Source organism: Tamandua tetradactyla, chromosome 3 (assembly GCF_023851605.1).
Source record: "Tamandua tetradactyla isolate mTamTet1 chromosome 3, mTamTet1.pri, whole genome shotgun sequence".
NCBI classification, from domain to species: Eukaryota; Metazoa; Chordata; class Mammalia; order Pilosa; family Myrmecophagidae; genus Tamandua; species Tamandua tetradactyla.
The window spans coordinates 12,744,349-12,766,474 of record NC_135329.1 but is presented as its reverse complement, the minus strand read 5'-3'; the positions used below and the strand labels follow the sequence as shown (position 1 = coordinate 12,766,474).

Sequence of the window (22,126 nt, the reverse complement as noted above, 5' to 3'; positions counted from 1 at the left end):
CTTTATTAGCCACCAGCCAGTTGGCAGCAGAGGCGCTTGTTACTGCTGGAGGCAGGCTGGAGGTTCACCTATGACCCAACCTGCTCTCCCCCATCCATCTTACCAACAGGGAAACTGAGGCCCAGAGAGAGGAGGTGACGTGTAGTGTCTCACTGAATTGTCTTTATTGTTCCACTTTATAGATTAGAAAGTTGAGACCCAGAGGAGCCGGGGCCCGGCCACGTGTCTGGCCTGGCTGCGAACACAGGCCAACTGGCTCCAGAGGCAACTTCTTTGCCACTGTGCCTTATGCTTTCTAACAGTTAGAACTTCCTCAGCAGAGGTGCTCGGCAGCTGCCCCCTTCAGTACCATCCAGTTACCCCCTCATGGTGGGCACAAGGCTCTAGCAGAACCCACTCCCCTGGATGCTCTGGGAGGGACCCACCCCCGGAGGCGCAGACAAGCAGGCGGCTAGCAGGGAACAGGACCCAGGAAGCTGTGGCTGCTCTTCCTACCTCCTCATAGAGGATGTCCAGGGCCTGCCGGAGGTGCCGGACATATTCCCCAGGCGAGTGGGCCTCCTGCGGGGAAGGAAGGGGCTCTCCTCAGCCACTGGGTTCCCCACTGAGAGGAGGGTAAGAACAGGCGGGTGCCCTGGGGTGATGGCAGAGGGTACAGGGGGCTTCTTCTGTGGTGCTAGCTGGGGGCGGGGGCGGCTGGCCCTTGTGGCTGGTCAACAGGGTATCTTCAAAGAAGTTGTCCCCTGACCCCTAACAGGCCCCGTGGATGGTCCTATCCCACCAACCCTGCCTCTCATCCTTCAGCATGTCCTGTCCATTGCTCCACCATAGCCTTCTCCTGTGCCACCAGGGACACCAGATATGGTCCCTGGTGGCCATGCTCTCTCTTTTCTCAGGGCAGGTCTCACTGCCTGGAACCCTTTCCTCTCCCACATCTGCCTAACTTCTACTATCCCTTAAGGCTCAGCTCAAGGGTCCCCTCTCTGACCAGCTCCCTAACTGGAGGCTGAATTAGATGTGCCCCCCTAGTGGACGATGTGGTGGGGTGCAAAACAGGTGCTCAGTTAATGCTTGCTGACCAATCTCAGGGCTTCACTTTACAGCATGTGGAAGACAAGTTATATAGTTTGGATATGGCTCTGGACTCCTCTAGAAGGTGTCAGAAGGAGACTAACGTCACAGGGTGGGGTGGGTGGACAGAGACAACTGAAGCTTTCATTCTGAAAACAGGAGAATGCAAGTCTGCAGGAGGTGGGGTAGAGGCGCCCCCAGAGCAGCAGCCACACACTCAAGCCGGTGGCAAGGGTATTTCTGGTGACAAAGGCCAGAGGCCAGGCCAGGTGCTGTGAGCGCAAATCCAGAACGCTGCTGGGCCCAGAAAAAGTTCTCCACGGCCATCAGCTCACAGACGGGGCCTCTGCTCCTGGCCACCCAAAGGGGTGTCGGGGCTTCAGAGCAGTAAGGAGAAGTGGCCAAGGTGACCGTCCATGCTAAGAGTTAAGAGGGGCTCCCAGGAGGAGAGGAGACTTGTGCCCCCAGGAGTTTCCACCTGCCCCCCTCAGGCGATTAGGTTCTGGGCACCAGCGTGAAACCTTCTGAGTCCTGGGACAACAGAGAGCCGGACGCAGGCTCCGGCAGCGAGGAGCGGGGTGAAGAGAGCAGCGTCCTCTCAGACATAAAGATTTCATAAACTCCTTAGACATGCGTCCTTCGCCCTGCTCTGGCCGCACCCCGGTTTGTAAACTCCAGCAGGCGGAGCTGCGGCTGGCACAGCGGGGAGCAGCCCTTCAGCTGCAGCACCCAGCCCCTTCGGGGCCCTGGTCGGGAGACCCTGAGAGCACAGGGTGCTCTCAGTCCAGCCCGAGGGCACCTATGGGCCCAGCGGAGGGAGCCCGCGGAGGCAAAGGCGAGCTGGCGGGTGCCCGGAGGGCCGAGCCCCAGCTCTCGTCTAGGTTTATGCAGCGCGATGGCCACCGACTCTCTGTCCCCTTCCTGAGTTCGACCTGGTGGGGGCCTCCAGGTCTTTTGCACACAAAGATGCTCTCGGGAAGGTAAGCCTGGCCGTGTGCATGAAGGGTATGTGTTCAGGGACGAGTAGAAGGCAGCAAAGGAGAGGATGGGGGGGGGGGTCGCTGAGCCCAGGTGGGGGAGGTGGGGGGGCGCTCTCAGCAGGCCTCCAGGGTGAGGGGGCCCCACTCCCCACCCCAGTCCCCGGCCTGGGACAAACGGTCCTCCTCTACCTCGAAGTCAGGGCAGCGGCCTTTTCCTGGCCAAATAAAACACAGGCTGTTCCTAACTTAGAACAAGATGTTCTCCAAGTTTACAACTTCCCAACGTTTCTAAATTTGGGCGTCTTTCCCCTTTGAAACTTTACCAACAGGGCAGGGTTCCCAGGCCAGCCCGCTGAAGCTGACTGATTCGTCAGGTCCCTAAGAGGCAGCACGCGGCATTACCAGGACCGGTTCAGCTTTAGGCACCCGCCCCCCCCCCCCCAATTTATAACATTGTTTCATCCCCCTCTGTCTCCCCAAAGCCACACAGGGGCAGGGGCTCCGGGTGGGCGTGGGGGAGAGGGGTCACGAGCCATCTGGCTGGAAGCGGACAGAGGAGCAGTAGTTGTGCGCATGGGGAGGGAGGGGCCGCGACCCGGGTGGGAAAGGCCCGGGGGTGAGCGGAGTGACAGAGGTCCGCGACGCGCCGAGCCAGGGGCCTACCGGGTCCTCGCAGTAGTGACACAGGTCATTGCCCCCAACGAAGAGGGTGACCAGCTTCCAGTCTTGGTCCAGGTTGATTTCCTGAGGGGACAGGACAGCCCGGGCTTAGGCTTGGGGGGGAGTGCGCAGGTCCTGCGGCCCCAGGTGCCATTCACTCTCCGTCGGTCACAGTGTGGGGCGCAGAGGGGGCCCCCCCCGATGCCCGCCTTGGGGCCCGGCCCGGGGCTCCGCGCCGAGAACGCGGCCGGGGTGCGATGGCGGGGCCTGGGCTGCACGCTGTCCGCAGCCGGGGAAAGGCCGGGGGAGGGACACACCGCGCCACGTGAGCTCCAGGCCATCAAAGGAGCCGGGGAGGAAAGCTGCGCTAAGAGCAAACAGCCCAGCGCGCCGCTTGGGAGAGCTTCCCTGGGTCTGGGCGCAGGAGGAGGGGAGGAGAGGTGCCCGGGGGGGGGGGGGGGGCCCACGGAGGGGCTGGAGGCGAGGAGAGGTGGGGTGTGGGGCGGGGAGGCCCCCACAGGAGGAGCTGCTTCCCAGTCCACCGCCGCCCGGGTTCGGGGGCCTGAAGACAGAGCATTAAGTAAAGTGCCCGTGAGACGGTTCACAGGGGCCCTGTGAGCGCCAAGGAGGGAGGACCCCAAAGCGCAGCCTATTTTTAGACCCCACCCTTTACTACTAGGCCTCTGGGTGAAGCGGAGAGCTGCCAGGGGCCAGGCCCCACGACCGCGCCCATCTCGGCAGGGCACCACCTCCGCCTCCGCGGGCAGCCCTGGGGTGCGGGCGGGGCCCGGCTGGGGGGCCTGCTGGCCGGGCGGCTTTGGGGGGAGGCCAGCCCCTGGGGGCCCCTTTGGCTCGTCGGAAGCCCGCCCCAGCGACCGGGAGGTACTCACGCGGCTGCTTCTCATTCGGGCCACCAGATCCCGGGCCTGGCCCGGCATGTCCCTAGGCAGGAGGAAGAGAGGGGAGATCAGAGCTGGCTCGGGAGCAGATCTCAGGGTGAGGGGGTTTGTCCTGGGAAGAGAGGGGCTCAGGAAGAAACACGCTATATAAAGTTTAGTTCTCTGGGATGTATTTGAAGGCTTTTGATTCCCGAGAAATCTCAGTCCAGAAGCAGCACAGCTGGGCTGAATCCGCAGTGCCTCCTGCCCAGCCCCAGCTTCTCCAGTGGGTGGGTGTCTACTCGGCCTTCCCACCAGGAATCAGTCCTTGTATTTCATCAGGCTTTTCCATTGCAGGCCCAGCCTGTTCATTTCTTATTCTGTTGCCCGTTTTCATGTTTTTAGAATAACCTTTTGTATATTCCTGAGCTTTCCCCTTTCCTTAACCTTTACTGTTAAACCCCACTTGTTCCACTTTTAAGCCTCTATGTTATTCTCTGTCTAGTTACTTCAGATTTTCACACCCTTCTCTGTCTCCCCACTTCTTTATGGCCTTCCAAGCAAACGGGATGGGGCAAGGGATATATAGACAGGACCCGTTCTCCTTTCACCCCTCCGAAGTCTGCAGGAAGTAAAACAGTACCATTTGATATTCCTGATAAGAAAACATACTCCAATGGAAGACTACACAGCAACAAAAAGGAATGAGCTACTGATAGACGCTATGACATGGAGGCATCTCCAAGTTATTTTGCTTGGCGAAAGAAGGCAGAAAAGAAAAAAAGGATGACACATTCTACAATTCCATTTATATAAAATTTTAGAAAATGCAAACTAATCAATAGTGATAGATCAGTGGTTGCCTGAGGCAGGGACAGGGAGGGGCAGGATGGAGAGTGTGCAACTTTGGGGGGAACTTTTGGGGGTGATGGACGTGTTTAGTATCTTGATTGTGGTGGTGCTTTCACAGGTGTTTACGTATATCAAAACTTCTCAGATTGTACACTTTTAATGTGTGTAGTTAATTGCATGTCAACTATACCTCAACAAAGCTGGGGTTTTTTAAAGACTTGTATATGAGAAATTATGTCAGCAAAGGGGATTTCCCAGTAGAAGTGCCATGGAAGAATGGCGTAATAAATGCAGCAACTGGGGAGGGATGGCCATTTTAAATCTGCATGCCTGCGATGAGCTGGGCAGGGAGCCAGCACACCTGGCAACCATCTTGCCCTTGTTTCTGATGAAGAAAAAGCGCACATCTGAGATCGTGACCCATCCACTATTGCTATTACTTGATACATTGGAAAGCCACAAAGAAAGCCTGTCCTGGTTGAAGTGACCACAGAAGTGCCTGCAACCTTTAAATACGTTCAAGTTAGGATTAGGGCACTGCGCGGGTGATTAGTCTTCAGGGGGCCCAGAGGAAGTTAGAGATGCCCACTCCCTCCCTTTCTCCTAGCCGTGTCCTTCCCACTCCTCAGGCTCAGCCCTGGCCTCCCTTCCCAGGAGCCCTTCCCTGTGGACTCCTTCATCTGTGTCTCCTCCAATTCCTCTTTCCCTCCTGGGGAAGGCCCTGTACTAGGGATCAGGGAACCCAGGCTCCCCTACCAGCTCTGCCCCCGACACCGTGGGAACTCACACAAGATGCTGAAGGCTGCTCAGGCTCAATTTTTTCATCTTTTAAGAGAAGAGTTGGAACCGGGTGGTTCCTGGCCTGTGTCTGCATTTAGTCTGCCCAGTTCACACTTTAGACTTTTCTGTTCTCCTCATTGAGCCCGATAATAAAATACCAGCTTGTTCTGGTCTGCTCCAATTTACACTGCCTTTTTCCAAAAGTGATTCCCTATTTGACTAGTCTCCTTAACTAGACTAACAAGCTCTTTGTAGCAGGAAGTTTGCCTTTTGATTCTTTTGTCCCTTTCAGCAACCACCATGGGCTCAGTCCTCGGCAGGTGTCCGATGAATTCTTGCTTATTGATTGATCTGGAAAGTTAGATGTTGCATAAAACGTTGGAGTGAAGTCTCCCAAGAGTGGTAAACTTCAGAGTGTGGACAGGGGACAGCCATGGGACAGCTCTCCAACCTGACAACTTAAATCATCGGCTTCACTCTCCCTTCCCCTAACACGGGACGTCAGAGGCACTGCCAAAAAGCTGTCTGTTTCAGTTACTTCCATGTCCACTTGACTCCATCCCGGCGGAAGTGCCGAGGAGGAGTAAAACAGAAGAGATGGTGAGGGAAGTGAAAGAAGAAAGGGGGAAAGGGGCTGAATGCAAACAGACTGAGGAATCACTCCCTTGTAATGAAGCCTGGGCTGCATCATCGTAATAAATGACGATAGCAATCATAGTGATCATATGCTGATATAATGGCTCTATAAAGCCTAGTGGGTTTTTTTTTTGCAGAAAAATAAATTCTTCCCGTGCAGGATGCTGAAGAACTGCACTGCTTCCTGTGGCTCACAGACTCGACCCGTGGGGGCCGGCCGCTTTACCGCAGGTGAAAGGAACGCCCTGGAGTGAGTCAGGCCAGTGCCGTTTCCCTGGTGATGTGAGCGCGGCGAGCCTTGCACAGAGCAGAGAACCAGCACTCGCCCTGCAGTGAGCTCTGGCAGGCATTTCAGCTTTAATGATTTGGGTCGTTGCTGACAACAGAAATCTGAGTGAAAAACAACCAACCTCCTGGCTGATTTTTTTGGTTGTTTGGTTTTGGTTTTGGTTTTAGGGTGCATGATCCAGGGACCTCTTTTGCAGGCCCGGACATCCAACTCCCTGGTTTCAAAATACAGCATTTTCAGCATTCAAGGCTTGGCGGTCCCCAGGTGTGGAAAGAAGGATATCCACGGGGTCCCCAGGCCCTGAGTTCTCAAGGCGTGGGAGCCGCCCTGTCCGCTTGGCCTGTGCCTCTCTCGGAGGTGGTGGTGGTGGGGAGGCCTGTGTGTTTTCTGAGGTCCCAGGGATGGCGCCCTGGGTCCTGGCCAGGGGGACTTCCTGTCAAGCCCCCCTAGATGTACTGGGAGGTGGCGCAGCACAGTGGCTAGAGCAGAGGCTCTGGGGGGGGTTGAGGGGGGGGGGTGTCAGACCCTGGCTGCTCTGATGAACTGCTGGGTTTATCGTGGGCCAGTCAGGAACCATCCTAAGCCTCAGGGTGATTATAGCAGTGCTCACCTGGGAAAGCGTGAGGGCCGCACCCGGTGACCCGAGCCAAAGGGTCAGCTCAAAACGTGCTCCCAGCAAGCAGCTGTCACTGCTCTCTGGACACCTCTTGGCCACCACTTACTCCCCTCCTCCTGTTTCCCACCCTGACCGCTGGGTCTGGCTGGCCACTCTCCGCCCCGGCCAGCACCTACTCACCGAGCCCTGGCCCCTTCCACGGCTGCGTTCAGTCCTGCTGTCTCCTCCCGGGTCCCGGTGGAGAACCCGTGGAGGTGAGGGTTGAACTTCTTCAGAATGTCTTTCAAGAGGGAAGAGGTAGAGAACACAGGTGAAGGACAGCAGGAGTCCCCTGGGAGCGGGGAGGGCTGTGGGGTGTTGGGGTGCAGGTTTGGGGTCTTTTCAGGGCTGGCTGATGTCCCTCCCTGCAGAGAACCTTCTCCCTCCACCGAGTGCTGCCTTGGCCTGGTCCCCATGCTCACCAATGCTGCTACTTACTGGGCAGTGTGGTGTGGGCCTCCAAGGCGCCGTCCCCGCCGATGCTGAGGAAGAGAAGCACGTTTGTTAAAACCACCCCTACCTGCTGCTCCACAGGTCATCTTAATTATGAATCAGAACCTGAGCACGGCTTGTCCCCCACCCTGGGGGACACCTCCCTGTGTCTGCAGGTTGGGCCCGTGGGGACCTGCCCTACTCTCTGGAGGGGTGAAGGGGGGACATCACCCCCCATACTTCTTTAGGGGAGCATCATCAATAGGAAATGGGTCGAGAAAGTCCTCACCTCCAGGACAGTCCCCTCCAGGAGGTCGGGAGGCCACTGGCGTTGCGTAGTCGGGCTCCCAGGGCCGTCTGTGAAAGGCACCGAGAAAGTTCCAGGCGGTGCTGGGAAAGGTCCTACCTGCCCCGGGGCAGCAGATACCACAGGGACTTGCTTTTCTGAAAATGGACTGGCGTCTCTCCAGGCTGCCAGACTCTTAAACTCTGAGTTGTCGACACATTCGTCTCCCCACACCCCTACCCACAGCCGGTGGCCATGTCCAGCTGAGTCTCCCTTCCCTTCCTGTCTGATCTTTTTGGGGTGTTCCTACTCCAGACCCCCACCTCCTTGCTGTGGTGAACCCCTGGGCTTCCTACCTGGCCGGTGGTCTCCAGTTACCGTTCTCCTCTCACCAAGTGCCCTCTTTCTTCACACCGCCCCTCCCCACACAACTCTGACTCTGCAGTTGGGTCTCCCTTATATACGGGGTCAAGGCTGAACCCCTACAACAATGCTCTGGTCTCATTGTAATCTGGTTTCCACTTTTCTTGTCCTGGCTTGTACCCTCCTTCCTTGTCCACAACAAACCTTCAGCTCTGAACAAGTCATCACTCCCTGTTTCTGCAGCAGGATGGCCTCGGGCAGGCCTGCCCCCACTCTCTCCCTTCCTCAATGCTAGACTCCCTCTGTCCTTAAATCTCTAATTCATTCCCTGAGACCATCACCAGTTCCTACCTCCTCTATAAAGCTTTCTCAGATTCCCTGCCTTGAAAAAAAAGGAAGCAGCTCCTCTTCAAAATTTACAAATGCAATACATACTCACCACACCGGTGAAGTCATACAAAGATTTTTCTTTTTAATTAGTAATTCTGCCATCTTAATTATCTAACCCCCTGCCCACTGCTTCTATGTCCCACTCATTTCCTAAACACCTGCACACAGGGCCAGAGCTAATCGGGGGCCTGGAGCCTGGCATGCACCCTTCCACTCCCTTTCTCTACTTTCATACCAAAAGAAAAGCACTCACACAGATGGTGGGGGGGGGGGGGGGCAGGGCTTGTTTGTTTTGACAGAAATAAATGCCCTATTTTAAAAGCCCCTCAAGTCGCCTGTGTGATTATGTACCTCCCTCTGTGCAAGTTTCTTGTTTTTCCAACAGAACACATTTCTGGAGGGTTTGTAACCGCATCTCTTAGCTCTTTTCCCTCCTGATTGCCAACAGTGTCTTGCACCCAGCAGTGGCTAAATAGGTGGTAATTCAAATCATTTTGTGAGGTCAGGCAATGTGCCAGGAATTGGGTTACTTCTGCCCCAAAGCACACATTCTTAAATGGGGGAGGGGGGTCGGGCAGAGTGTGGATGAGATTGGGCACTCCATTAGCCTGAGTTCCAGCTGAACTAGGACAGGTGCCCCGGCACACACAAGGATGCCTGGGAACAGCAGGGAAGGTGGGGTTGCTTCCACCTGGGGGGAGGGGCGGTGTCACAGAAGAGGTAGTGTTCAAGTGGGACCTTGGAAGGATGGGGGCAGGGCACTCGAAGTTGTCTGGTGGTGTCTCTGTGTCTCAATAAATGTTGGCTAAGTGCTGAGTGCTGGGCCCATGACTCAGTACTCACGGTCAGAGAGTCACCCAGGGCAGCCACCACCTTGATGTCTCCTGGTCGGAGCTTGTGAACTGGAGGAGACAGGAAAGGAGAAAGTTGTCAGGGGGGTTATTTTTCAAGCGTAGGCTTTACTGGAGTTTCTGACTCTGTCCTATCCCACAGGTCCCCCTGCCACTTATTTCCCACCTAAACTTTAGCAAATTTGCCTTTTCATTCATTCCAAGCAACCGAAGCACTGGAGGTACTGGGCCTGATGACTATTGTCCATCCTGGGAGGAGCCCAGTTCACACTGGGGTGGTCCAGGAAAGTTCTGGCTGCAGAGGTCATGCAGCATAGGCAGATAGGATCCCGATCCCTGGCCATCCTTGCCTTACTGGGCAGGCCAGAGGGGCAACATGGGAGTGAGAGGTGGGCTTTGGTGATAAGCCCTGGGCCCCTTGCAGGGCGTCCCAGCCATGGCTGCAGGTGATCTGTCCAGGATGTGGGTGTGTAATGTGGTGGTTTGCAGCTGTGTGTACCCCAGAGAAACATGTCCTTAAGCCTGATCCAGCCCTATGGGTATGAACCCATTGTAAGTAGAACCTTCAGATGAGGTTACTCCGGTTGAGGTGTGGTCCATGAGGGGTCTTAATCCCAGTAATGGAGTCCTTTATGACCAGAATAAAACTTGGACAGAGAGAAAGCCACGGAGGGAGGAGCAAAAAGCTGAACATCAGTGGCACCCAGAAGAGAAGGGAGAGTCCAGGAGATGCCGCCATCTGTCTTGCCATGTGACAAGCCAAGGACCAAGGTTCGCCCTTAGCCCCAGAATGCAGCAGTCTTTGGGGGAAAAGTGTCACCTTGACTTGGCAGTCTCTAGTCCTCAAACTGTGAACAAATAAATCCCCACTGTTTAAGCCGAGCCGCTGCATGGTGTTGGGATGAGCAGCCCAGGCTCTGGGGTGTCTCCGTGGGCTTTCCATCCATCTGGACACGCAGCAGGGCCCTTCACTGAGAGGTGACGGTATGTTTGCTCACCCGAGGTGGGAACAGTCGTGGAAGGACTCCACTCTGTGCACAGGAAATCACTGCCCCAGTTCTAAATCAAGGAGAGAAGACCCGTGGTCAACACTTATTGTGCAGGAGATTAGCTTCAGCCAAAGTGAAATTTTTTAATCTAAGGGATCTTTAGAGGAATCTAGAAATATGTCATGGTAGGGGCCTAAACAATAAGTTAAAATATTTTTAGGAAAATTATATGAAATGTTTATAATTGCAAGTTTCCTGACTTCTGCATGTATTTCCTGTACGCATGTTCTCTTTTTTGCATATTTAATTTAAGAGCTACCAATTCTTCAATATGTGCATAAATGAATGCCTACCACTCTGGAAAGCCTAGTTAAATTCTTTAGTTTCTGCAGTACTGAGCACATTTTCCAGATGCCAGGGGGCAGCCATAGAAATGGCTAGTGCTGACAGCAGGGGGAGAGAGTTACTTCTCTGAAGTCCCAAATATTTACACATATCCAGGCGGGCCTGAGGGACTGGGCTCACAAACAGATGTTGTCTGATGTATTCTCCAGGACTCTGATTGCCAGCAGCCTTTGAGAGCTCATCTCATCTGTTCAGTCAGGTGATACGTAAAGCAAGCTTTGTTAAAACATCCGCAGCACCGGGGACCAAAAACGCAGCTTCTTTGAAAAAAAATTTGCTTATTCTAATGTACTTCAGCTTATCCCGAGGGGTTGCTTAGTTGATCACACTTTTTCTCTTTGGAGCACTACTGAAATCAAGAATGTACTTTTCTGCAGATGACAAATATCCAGGAAAAAATTTATGATTTAAAAATGTTATCCAGGGTGCACGGGTGGTTCAGTGGTAGAATGCCCACCTTCCGTGCGGGAGACCTGGGTTTGATTCCTGGACCATGCACACCCCCCAAAAAATGTTATCCAGCCACAAGCACTTTAGAAATATCTCAGAGCTGGTGAGCAAGCAGCAATCACTTTCCCTGTGGATTTACACGCACCGATTGGAGCATGAGCACACTTAGCGGTCACAGGGGAACAGAAGTAACAGAATTCCCCTGGGATCTTGCTGAGTTACAGATTGTGATTCAGGTGGTCTGGGTGGTGCCCAGGACTCTGCATTCCAGCAAGCTCCAGACAATGTAGATGTTGCCTCTCTGCGCATGGTCCAGAAGGGTATTTTAAAAACCCTCCTTGTCCTGGGTTTTTGCCTTCTGGAAGGAGAAGCTCTGCTGGTTGCTGTCTACCCAGCAATTTGCACAGTGACTGTTCCATTTTGGCATCCAATAAATAATTGTTAATAAATAAATAAAGGTACGGCTGACGACACACCTGACTTCTCATTGTTATGGATTTGGGTCACTGGTTCACCTGGGACAAGCCTCTGTTGGGCTAACTGTGAACCTGAAGGAGTCCAGCGAAGCTGGGTGACTCCATAACCCCAGCCGTGCAGCTTTTCTCACCAAGCCTCCTGTACCTGCTACCAGCCTGGTTTACCCTAAACCTGGTTTTTGCCATGGCCTTCCAGTTGCTGCTTAAGAACACTCCGTGAACCGCCAGTGCCTAAAGCCAGGGATCCTCTGTTGGGTTTCTGAGGCCCTTTATCTGAGGCCACTCCCCTCCAGCTCCAGCCCCCTCCCCCTCCCCAGTATACACCATCTGCTCCCTTAGGCCACCGGCCTTTTTCCAGCCTCCCCTGTCACCCTCAAAGCCATGGTGTTTTCCTGCCTCTGTATCTATACTCTGGTGCCTTCCTGCTTCGGGCCATTCATTGACATTCTCTATCTCTACGGTCTCAGCTCTCGTCCACCTGCTTTCTCACCATATCTGTGTACTTTTAATTCTCCCATCACTGAGCTACTGTTACTGCTTGTATTCCTGAGGTTAGCAGCTAGTCATTCTTCAATAGCTTCACAGGGGCTGGTCTCAACTCCTCAGATGGATTAGAGAAGGTCTTTCCTCATTCACTCCTGCTGCTCTATAATCCATTTTCCACACAGCATTCAGAGAGAGCTTTTCAAAAATGTGACCGAGTTCATGTCACCCTGTTTAAAGCCTCCAGTAGCTTCCCACCTCTCCCCTCCACTTGAAAGCCAACCTTCCAACTGAGAGATCCAGGCTCTGCGTGCCAGTCCACCCTCTACCTCATTCCCATGCTCTGGCCACTCTGACCTTCTTTCTCTTCTTCAAAGCCTTCTCCGTGCCTTTGTTGCTCCTTGACCCTCTTGCCTGGGCCTCTGCCCTCAGTCTCTACAGACAGCCAGTACCTTTATATCATGCATATCTTTGCTCAACTCTTATCTCCTCAAAGAGATCCAGCCTGCATGACTCATCCGAATTTGTTTCTTCATCTATTTAGCTAGTTATTACATGGCCACCCCTCACCCCCCACCCCTACCTCCCCTGCCACATTGCAAGTTCTACAAAGGCTGGGACCCGTCTGTCTGTCTGGTTTACTGCTCTCTCTGGAACAGTGCCTGCCATATAACAGGTGCTTAGAAAGTACTTGTGCAATGATGTGTACCTCCCTGAGGGCAGGGCCGTGTCTGATGCTTCTCTAAATCCCCTGCAGCCCCGGACGCCAGACAGGGCACACCCACTCCACAGTCGCTCAACTGAGGCTGGTGGCTGAGAAGCTGTCCTGCTGGCCTAGGGACCTGATCCGGTCCAGGCTGTTCCTGCAAGGCGTGGTGTGGCCTGGGACACTCCAGGATATCTTTAGAGTGGTCGAGAGTTTCCCACAGCCCTTAGCACCCTGGGCCCTGAAACCTTTGGGGTTTCCCAGAACTCAAACAGTCGACTTAAGCCTAGCCCCTGGAGCTGAGTGTCCTTCCAGTGTGGCTTCCACCTTCCAGGAATTTGGTGGCGCATCACCACCCCCCACCACCACCACCATTTCCTCATCCCTTCCTGAAAGGCCGAGCTGCCTCCTCCCAGACCATGTCTGTGAGCTGCCTCCTCCCAGACCATGTCTGTGAGCACGTAACTGCAAAGGCAACGAAAACCGATCTGTAGGCATCTCCTCTGCTTGGTTGCAGAGGAGCACTTGTGAACATGTCCGGGCAATTCTGGGGCTTTGTGGTTTGGGACCTTTCTTGTACATTCCAACCACCATGTGTAAGTTGGGTACGTTTCTGCCTGAGCCAACACTCTGAAAGCAGCACCATGCCTCCGTCACCCACCTGCAGGGTCCCTGAGAGAAGTGAGTTGGGGCGGCGGGGCAGGGTTACCTCAATGGCTGGTTCGGAGGGATATGTGTAGTTGCTGTTCCGGAAGGTTCTCAGGAAGGGCTCCCCCTAAGAGAGAAGAGAAACCACAGGCAGAGGTTATCTGACGGCATCGAAGACTGCTTAGGAAAGCTCAGAGCTAGCCATCCCATCAATTTAACATGATTCTTCTAACTTTAAACAGAAATGCTACATGAACACAATTTCATTCATTCCCTAGAGGATTTTACGTAACAGCTTTGGCTAGGGCTGACAATGAAAGGCCCTAAGAAGTGTTCGATACAGGCTTTTGTTTTAGCCTTAGCATTTGAACAACTCCCTAATCCTCAGAATTAACCATTTTCTTTCCTGTGTAATTTCTCTGGCAAGGGATTCACATTTCACCATTTTTTTATTTTCCACATTTGTCATAATTATCAATAACTTCAACAGCTGTTATTTCTTTCTTTTTGCCTCCTTTGAACTGTGTGTTTTATTCCCTTTAAGTCAGCATCATATATTCGGTCATTTTTCTCATGAAACATCCTCTTTATTCCCTACTCACCTATCCATTTCACAATCAGTTTTTCACACAAGCCCAGTCAAGAATCCGAGTCCACCCAGTTTCAGGTGGTTTGTTAATTAAGAAAGGAGGAAGGAGAAACAGGGGAAGCAAGCTAATGAGAAAATAGAAAGATGTTGGCAAAGCAAGAACGAGTTTAGACTCAGATCAGGAAACGCCAAAGTGGGCCCAGGGCTGTGCACACTTGCAGGGTGTGTTCAGTGGGGGCAGAGGGCCGTAGTCCAAAAGTGTGGGGATGAGATGGGAAGAAGGAAGAACTGGAATGTAGGGGGAGGGATTCTTAGAGATCAGCTCCGGGGGTTGAAAACCGACTGCCCCAGGCTGAGTCCTTCCAGGAGACGTTTTCCTTTCCTTTCCTTTCTTTTGACCAATTGTGGTGTTTAAAAAAAAAGAAGAAAAAGAATTCAGATGTTTTCAAAGGGGCATGCTGTCTTTGGGTCTGGCCTTACCACTGCCTCTTGTCTCCCACCTGGCCCCATCCCTACACCGTGTGCCTGGCCCTGTCGGCATCCGACTTTGCAGTCCCTGATTGCCCCCATTCTACAGATGAGGAGAACTGAGGCCAGGGTGCAGAAGGGCCTGTTCCAGGCTGGAGGCCAAGTCGTGAGTGCAGCGCTGGGGCCAGACCCTGACCGGACCGGCCTCTTACCCGGTCCCATTTCTCACACTGGGGTCAGGCCAACAAAACATTCCGCTGGTCAGACAAAGAGGAAAAGGAGCGGGACTCAGCTGTCACCTAGAAGGACAGTCTGCGGGCCCGAAGCCCTGGCTCCCTGGGGCACCAGGCTGGCCACTCCCTTCTCTGGGTCTTGGCTTCCTGTCCGAGGCGGGGCGGTGCGCGGAGGTGCAGCTCGCACGGCCTGCAACAGTGCAAGACCGAGAGGTATGGGGGGCCTGTCTGCTGGGCTAATTAGGATCAGCTCAGGCTGATGTAACCCAGCACCCCGTGGGCACTCACTGCTCTGGTGCGGAGTCCAGGAGCACCTCTAAACAACTGACCGATGTGTTTTGAGCAGTCCATGCTCTCCGTGCGAGGATGGGGCTAGATACAAAGAGACTTACAGCTAGTTGGGCAGATAGCGCAATAGACCTGAGAAGCTAGGAGTCAGAGAAGCACCAGAGACTAATGTCTAGCAAGTGTCGGAATTGCTGAAGAAGTGGGAATGTGGGGTCCTCGAAGCAGCGTATGCTAGTTGCGGTTCTGGGGTTGGGACCAGCACAAGAAGCACCAGAGGGCAAGGCAGGCGCTGGCCTCCTGGAGGGCTGAGAATCAAAGTGGAGAGTCCACTTGATCCTGAGAGCCAAGGGTTGGGGGAGGGCTCGTGGCAGGGAGGGCCCACGGGAGTGCAGTGGCGGGGGTGCCTGGGCAGGGACACTGAGAAGGCACCCAGGTCAATGGTCCAGAGGCGGCGCAGGGTGCCCAGGGCATGTTCTTCTTGACCCTTGACCTGTGGTGCCTGGCTGAGTCAGAGTAGTTTAGGGCCTGGAGCGAAGCAGACTACAGGAAGTGGGATTCGATTTAGTCTCACGGCCCTCCAGGGCTCTGTTTGTGCTAACAAATCAAACTTGAAGAGGCATGGATGCAGCTGGAAGGGAACATTCTAGTGGCTTCAGCTGTGCCAGAAGCTGTGGCCTGCCTTGGTCAGAGCCGGGTCAATCCCCCGATGTGAGCCAGTGGTGGGGTAAAGGCCGTGCAAGCCTCAGCTGTGTCACCAGGAGTAAGGACCACGCTGAAGGAGTGATCCTTTTCTTCTGTTCTGTGCTGGCTGGTCCAATCCGGAAGTGCTCCGCTAGGCTGGTCACCCTCGCCAGGGGCCACATGCCAAGGGAAAAGGCCCCGGCTGGGGACTGAGGAGAATGCACAGGGGAAGCTATTGGGGGGGTGGGGGGAGGAGGAGGCCATGGGGGGGCCTCTGGTCTTTTCTGATTCATTCCCTTAAGAACTTGCTGGTTTGGGACCTACTCTGTTGGTGGCACAACCTGTCAATGGGTAGCCATGGTGGGTGGTGAGGTGGGCAGGGGTGCGGAGGGAGAATTCAGTTAGGATGGGGGAAATGCGCCAGCAGAGCACCGAGGGCCTCCCCGCCGCAGCCCTCCAAAGTGTCTACTTCTCCACTGGTTTATGCTGGGAAGGTGGGATGAGACGACCTTTACCATACAAAGTGATGAGGATGTGAACGGGGTGGCAGCCTTGGGCATGGAAGGGGGGCATTGCAGAGAAGCCTACCAGGGTGATGGAAGTTTCCTGCCCAAAGTCCTGTGAAGACGCAGTAACTGTGATGAAATAGGGAAATCCTGAGGAGCACAGAGCGTGGGAGACAAATACTGAGTTCCTACTTAGAACTTCTCGGCCCAAAAAAGTTTTCTGGATGGATGTTTGTGGAGGTTTAGGGAATGGTGGAGACAGGGCAGGGATAGGAGATTTAGAGGCTCTCAGCATGGAAAAGATAATGGAGTCCCCAGAAGTATCTCAGAATAGAAGCACCACCGAACAACCAGGTGAGTGGAAGGGAACCCAACAAATGTCTGCTTTTTCTCCCAGTAAAAGAGTGGATGAAATACCGTAGGAAAGTATGTCTTCTCCCTCCATCTCTCTCTCAGATACTTCATTTGCCTTTTGGATGAAGTCTATAGGGCATCCAACTGGAAACATCTTTTAGACGTTGGAAACACGGTGTGGAGTTTGGGGAAGGAGTAACAAATGAGGGCACAGAGCGGACGGAAAGGTCATGTGGACAAGTCCCAGGGTGAGGGGATGTGGAGGGAGAGAAGAGAAGAGGGCCAAGACCTTAAAATTGCAGAATGTCCACATTTTAGAGATTGGGAGGATGAAGGAGGGTCATTAAATAAGACCAGAGGGGCGGCAACCAGGAAAAGAAACCCACCAAGGAGGCTTAGCAGCCATCTGGGAAGGAACGAATTTCAAGGAGGAGGTGGTTAACTTTGACAGATGCTTTTAATCCTCTCTGAAGATTAAAAGGTGCTGGTCTTCCCAGGGTGTCCTCCCAGCCTGAGGAGCCATAGCCAGACATCCTGGCTTAGGGAAGGGGGAGCGGGCAAGAGGCAGTTAAGGCATGATGAGAGAAGAACTATCACAGTCCATGGAGCAGCTAATAAAAAATAGGCTGTAAGGCCATTTGTCCATCTCAGAGGACCACAAGGACCCATGGGTGACATTAAATGGCCCCAGTTCTTGCAGCTGGACCGGGGTCGGGGGAGGTGAATAGGAGGCAGAGAAAACCCAGTGCTTCGCATTTCACCTCAGCCTCCCCTCCTGCGGGGTCCTGCCTGTGGCCTCTAAGTTTAGCACAGCTAGGACTAAAATACACGCTGCCTGGCCCCTCTCAGCTCACACTGAGACACTGGCGGGCTTATATATAGTCGCAGGCACAGGGGAGGGAGCAGATGGGACCACGGAACACGGTCAGGCTGGCCAACAGACGGACCCTTTGGAACGGGCTCCAGGATTGCTTGGCAACCGCTTCTCCCGGGCTGGGCTGCCACGTGCTCCGGGAGGCTGGATTTGCTCTCTGCTCACCAGTGGCTCGTGAGGCTCTGTCCAGGAGGGAGGGAGGAGCGCAGCCCACTGCAGCATGAGATGCTGGAGGGCGTGTCGGTGTTTTGGAGCAAAGTGCCTCGTCTGGGGCTGAGAGTGGCAGAGGCTGCCGTGGTGACAGGGCTCCCCTGACCCAGTGCCAACTTAATAAATCTTTGTTGGTTGAGAGTGCAAATGATGGCTCCCTGATATGGGTTGTTCTTTCTAGTTAATAGAAACATAGTCGGCAGTTTGGAGAGGGTTTTCCATGGCTAATATTCAGTATGACCATATAGATGGTTAAAATATTGAAATACCTATAGTTTGGTTTATAGCGATTTCTTTGAGTCCCCAAATGCACCCTCTATCCTGTTTCCCCTGATCTCTCCTGCAGGATATCCCAGGATCTCGCGATGGGAAGATCCTGGCCCAATGGGGGGCCTCTAGGACTTGCCGCAGCACTTTGGCCAGCATCTGACCATTCGGATTGGAGGGGGCCCAGCTCTTGCTCCAAGCTCCAGGCCTGGCAGCTGCCCCCCACTACCACTACCCTCCTGCACCTCCCTCCTTCTTCCCACCACGCCTGCTCCCCGATGAGGATGATGGTACACCCCAAGACTGAGGTGGGGAAGGCAAGGAGCAGAGTCAGGGCAGGCGTGCCCACTCTCCCGGGAGCCCCGGCAGACACGGGGAGCGCAGCTCTCTTCCCCAGCCTCTGCCCAGCCGGGAGGTGGGAGAGCAGGCTGCAGCCTAACCCAGGAGCAAACCCAGCTCCCAGACGGGGTCAGGCCTTGTGCTTTTATCGTTGAGAGCTCTCTGGGCTTGGCTTATTTGGTTTCAGAAACATAGGATGGGCCTCAAGAAGGAAACCAAGGGCTATGGAAACATAAACCTGCCCCCACGCTTAGGTCTGACACCGAGTTTAACAACCACTCACTCCTTAAAAGGAGCTCCGAGCTGCGTCCTCACCCAGCTCTCCCCAGGCCAGTCCCTCCTCTGCCCAGCTCTCTGGCTCTCCGCTTTGCCTCTATCCCCACCGGAAAATCCCCAAGCCAGGCCCTCTCGCCACAGCTCTGAGCCCAGCTGGCTCCAACCCGCAGCCAGACTCCCCGTTTTCCTCCAACTGCAGTTACATTAGCCTCCGCGGCCTTCTGGCCTCTTGATGCCCCTTCTTAAAAATCACGTCTCATCCTGGCCTGTTGCTAGGTGAGGGCACGGGCCGCTCCCATCTCCAAAGAAGTAACTGCTTCTCTGCTCTCTTCGCCCCTCCCCACACTCATCAACATTCTTCCATGCCCCCCGTGTCCATCTTCCACTGCGCCCTCCCTGAGATCAGCCCCGGCGGGGGGAAGCTGGGCGTGCAGCTGCGGTCTGCAGAGGACAAAGGGGGCAGGGCGAAGTCTGAGCTCTGGCCTTTGGGGAGGAGTGACCCGTGACCCAGGCCCCCCTTTAGCACCTGAGTGGGGCAGGAGAGGGGTATATCTGCTGTCACGTCCAGGGTGTCCGTTTTCCTTCCGAGTGGTTGAAGCTGATCGGGAAAGAAAAGAAAGACCTGGGTGGACTTACTTGTTTCCACCGAGGAGACCTTCCCTGGCAGCCTGCTGTAGTGGGGACAGCGATTTCAGGGGGTTCCCTCCCATTTGGGCTCTACCAGCTGTCAACTACAGGATCTTAGCTTCTCTAGGATTCAGCTTCCTCCTAAACTCCCAAGAGTTTCCCCTTTGAAGGGCTTGAACTGATAATATGGCTTGAACTGCCTGGCAGAGCTGCTGGCACATAGAAAATGTCAAATAAAAGTGAGCTTTTTGCCTTGTGTTCACATGGCAAACATGAGAGATTGCGTGTCATGGTTCAAAATCTGGAGAAGGGGTAGTTGGATGTGGCTGAGCAAAATCTTAAGGGACTCCAGATTTTGAGTTCTACACACTTCTACAGACCTGCTGGCCCCCTGTGCCCCCTTATGTTCGCTGGCAGAGGGAGGCCAAGCACAAGGGCCCATTCTGTAGGGCCGGGAGGGGCTGGTGCCCTAGACTGGAACCCAGAGAACCAGGGACACCCTCTTATTTTACCATATTGGCCCAAAGGGCTCTGGAGAGCTGGGAGTGGAACTTCTGACTTGGGTGGATGCAGTCTGGGGCGAAGAAGGACACATCCGGGCGCCCATCCTGCAGGAGAGAAACATGCTTCCTCAAGATCCTACCAGCCAGGGCTGCCCCTGGGGCTGACCGCTCACCGCCCTCCTCCTCCTGGGCGTGCAGGGCCACCGGGCCTCTACAGGGCCTGCTGGACCCCGGCTGGGGAGCAGAGCCATCCCACGGAAGGAGGGGTTTGGGGCTCCCCACGCCCCCCTCTCGCCACCCCTCCTTTCCGATTCCACAGTTCCCCCAGTTTAATGCAAAGGGATCATATTTATTTTCAGGCACGTTTATACAGGCCCAGCCTGTCTGTGATGAGGGAGTGTGACCCTAATCCCTGGGGAGCCTGGCCGGCCAGCTGGGGAAAGCTGCATCGCAGCTCTGGGCCGGCTGGTGCTCGCGGGAATAATGGGGGCCTCGGAAAGTCCCCACCCCAGGGCAGGTGCCCCCGCCTCCAGCCGCAGCCCTCGTGGTGCCCTTGGGGGTGCAGGAAGCTCTTCTCCTTTCAACTCCCTGCAGTTGGGTGAGGCCCTTAGAGGGAGGTGGGGTGGTGGGAACCCCCCACCCCGTGGCTGGGGGTCTTGCACTGAGACAGCCTCCGGGCGGGGCGGGAAGTTAAGGAACTGGAGTTAGAGCCATGTTCAAATCTTGTCTCTCCTGCCTTATCACCTGTGCGGCTTCAGGAAGGACACATCAGTCCCTCTGTTAGATGGGACCACGGCACTGACCTCTAAAGGCGGTCGTGAGGGTTGGACGTTTGGGAGGCACAGCGCCTGGCGCGTAGTAAGTATGCACTAAAATGGGGGCTGTCATCGTGCCCCATCAGGCTGCCTCGGGGGAGGTGGCCCTGGGCTTCAGGGGACCGGCACCCCAGAATGGCGCCCTGAGAGCGGGCCCCTCCCTTCCCCCTCTCCTGTCTTGCCCGCTCCCTCGTGGAAGCACTTGGCGCTCCTGCCCTGAGTTTCTCCTCTAAGGGCACCCACGGCAGCCTCTCCCTGGGGGGAGGTCCCCGGGGGTGTGGGGGACACGTACCGCCTGGGTGGGGAGCTGGGTGTGCTGGAGGAAGGGCTGCAGCACCACGGAGAAGTCCTCGCGCGTGTCGTAGCGGCCCGACTCCACCAGCTCCCGCGCGCTGCTCTGGGGACACACGCCCGGGCGCCCTCAGCACAGGCCCTGGGCTGGCCCAGTACCCGGGGGCAGGGCAGGGGGTGGTGGCGAGCCCTGAGCCCGATCTCCCTGGACAGGGGGGCGGCTGGGGGAGGTGATCCTGCCCTTCTCTTGAGGTCACACACACACTAGACTGCAAACCTCTTTCCAGAGACCTGGACACAGGTCGGGTGGCATTTCCGTTTTGGTTTTAGGTGGAGGTGGGAAGCTGGCGAGGCCGAGGCCGGGCCCTGCGACCACAGGGGGGCAGTGGGCTGGGGCGGAGGGGGTGGTTTGCAGGTGGGTGGGTGGGATGGCTGAACCTCCCGGATTGGGGGGAGGAAAAGGCGGCCCCATGGGGCCTCTAGTGCCCCTGCCCTCTCCAGGCCAAAGGTCGGGGCTAAGCCACCAGGGGCGGTTTGGCCACGTGGGCCGAGCCCCCTGGATTCCATGGTGTTGACCCCGGCCCTGAGGCACGGCACCCAGCTGGTGTAGAGGGAAGGGTCCAGGCTGGCTGCGCCCCTCACCAAGCTACCTGAACAGCTGTCCCTATATGTGTCCAGTGAGTGGCGGGAGAGGACATGGGAAGGTGCCCTGCTGGGGCTCACCTGGTAGGCTCGGGCGACGGCCTCCAGTCTGGCCAGCTCTTGAGAGCCCTCCCGCAGGGTCAGGACGCAATTGCACAAAATGCTGCACAAAGACAGGAGGCAAGAGGACCCGCCCGCCGGAGCTCTGGTCAGGGGCTGGTTCTGGGTGCAGTGTGTGTGTGTGTGGGGGGGGGGGGGGGGGGTGTCCCGCTGGAGCCCTGGCCCCGCCTGGCTTAGGAGCAGGCACTGTGAGGGTTGAGGCTGGTTCTGGGGAAAGTCGGCAGGGAGGACCCCGGGGCTCTGAAGGAGCACCTCCGGGTAACAGAGGACGGTACTGCATGGTGGGCTTTAGCTCATAAGGAAGCTCGCTGAGCAGGTGAATTAAGACCATGAAAATCCAATGATCCATTAAAAAGAAAACATCCCTCTGGTATTGAGAGTCCCTTTGACTCTCAAGCCCTCAAATACCCCCTTAGTTCACATTAAGCCTCCCTACCTCAGGTTCTCTTTTGTTTTTTGTTATGAAATATTTCATGCCTGTAAGATATATTTAATGTTAAAAGAAATATCTGGAAGCTCTCAGAATAGTGCCTGGTACACAGAAGGGCTGTAAAATTATTCATTAAATAAATGCATGTGTAAGGGATAAAGAATAATCAAACACATAGTCAGGTACCTGGCACCCAGCTTAAGAGACAGAACAACTCCAGTCTGCAGTTCCTCTCTGTCCTTCCCCATTTCTCCCTTCCTCTCAAAGGTAGCTGCGCCCCTGAGTTGTGTGTATCGTGTCCTTGCTTCCTGTCACATGTGACCACGTTTGTGT

The 22,126-nt window shown here is 55.1% G+C and overlaps 1 protein-coding gene across 1 annotated transcript in view; it reads right to left on the bottom strand.

Annotated features, from left to right (window-relative positions):
- Nucleotides 1–22,126, bottom strand: part of PLB1 (phospholipase B1) — a 141,490-nt gene that overhangs the window by 19,028 nt on the left and 100,336 nt on the right. The window contains exons 41-53 of the mRNA XM_077152488.1: nucleotides 21,325–21,406; nucleotides 20,603–20,707; nucleotides 19,505–19,600; nucleotides 18,892–18,963; nucleotides 13,342–13,407; nucleotides 10,122–10,182; nucleotides 9,116–9,174; nucleotides 7,523–7,590; nucleotides 7,240–7,283; nucleotides 6,943–7,042; nucleotides 3,602–3,653; nucleotides 2,715–2,795; nucleotides 496–561 (exon numbers count right to left, since the gene is read on the bottom strand). Of these exons, the coding sequence (XP_077008603.1) occupies nucleotides 496–561; nucleotides 2,715–2,795; nucleotides 3,602–3,653; nucleotides 6,943–7,042; nucleotides 7,240–7,283; nucleotides 7,523–7,590; nucleotides 9,116–9,174; nucleotides 10,122–10,182; nucleotides 13,342–13,407; nucleotides 18,892–18,963; nucleotides 19,505–19,600; nucleotides 20,603–20,707; nucleotides 21,325–21,406 (952 nt within the window). The remainder of the gene's footprint in view (nucleotides 1–495; nucleotides 562–2,714; nucleotides 2,796–3,601; nucleotides 3,654–6,942; nucleotides 7,043–7,239; nucleotides 7,284–7,522; nucleotides 7,591–9,115; nucleotides 9,175–10,121; nucleotides 10,183–13,341; nucleotides 13,408–18,891; nucleotides 18,964–19,504; nucleotides 19,601–20,602; nucleotides 20,708–21,324; nucleotides 21,407–22,126) is intronic.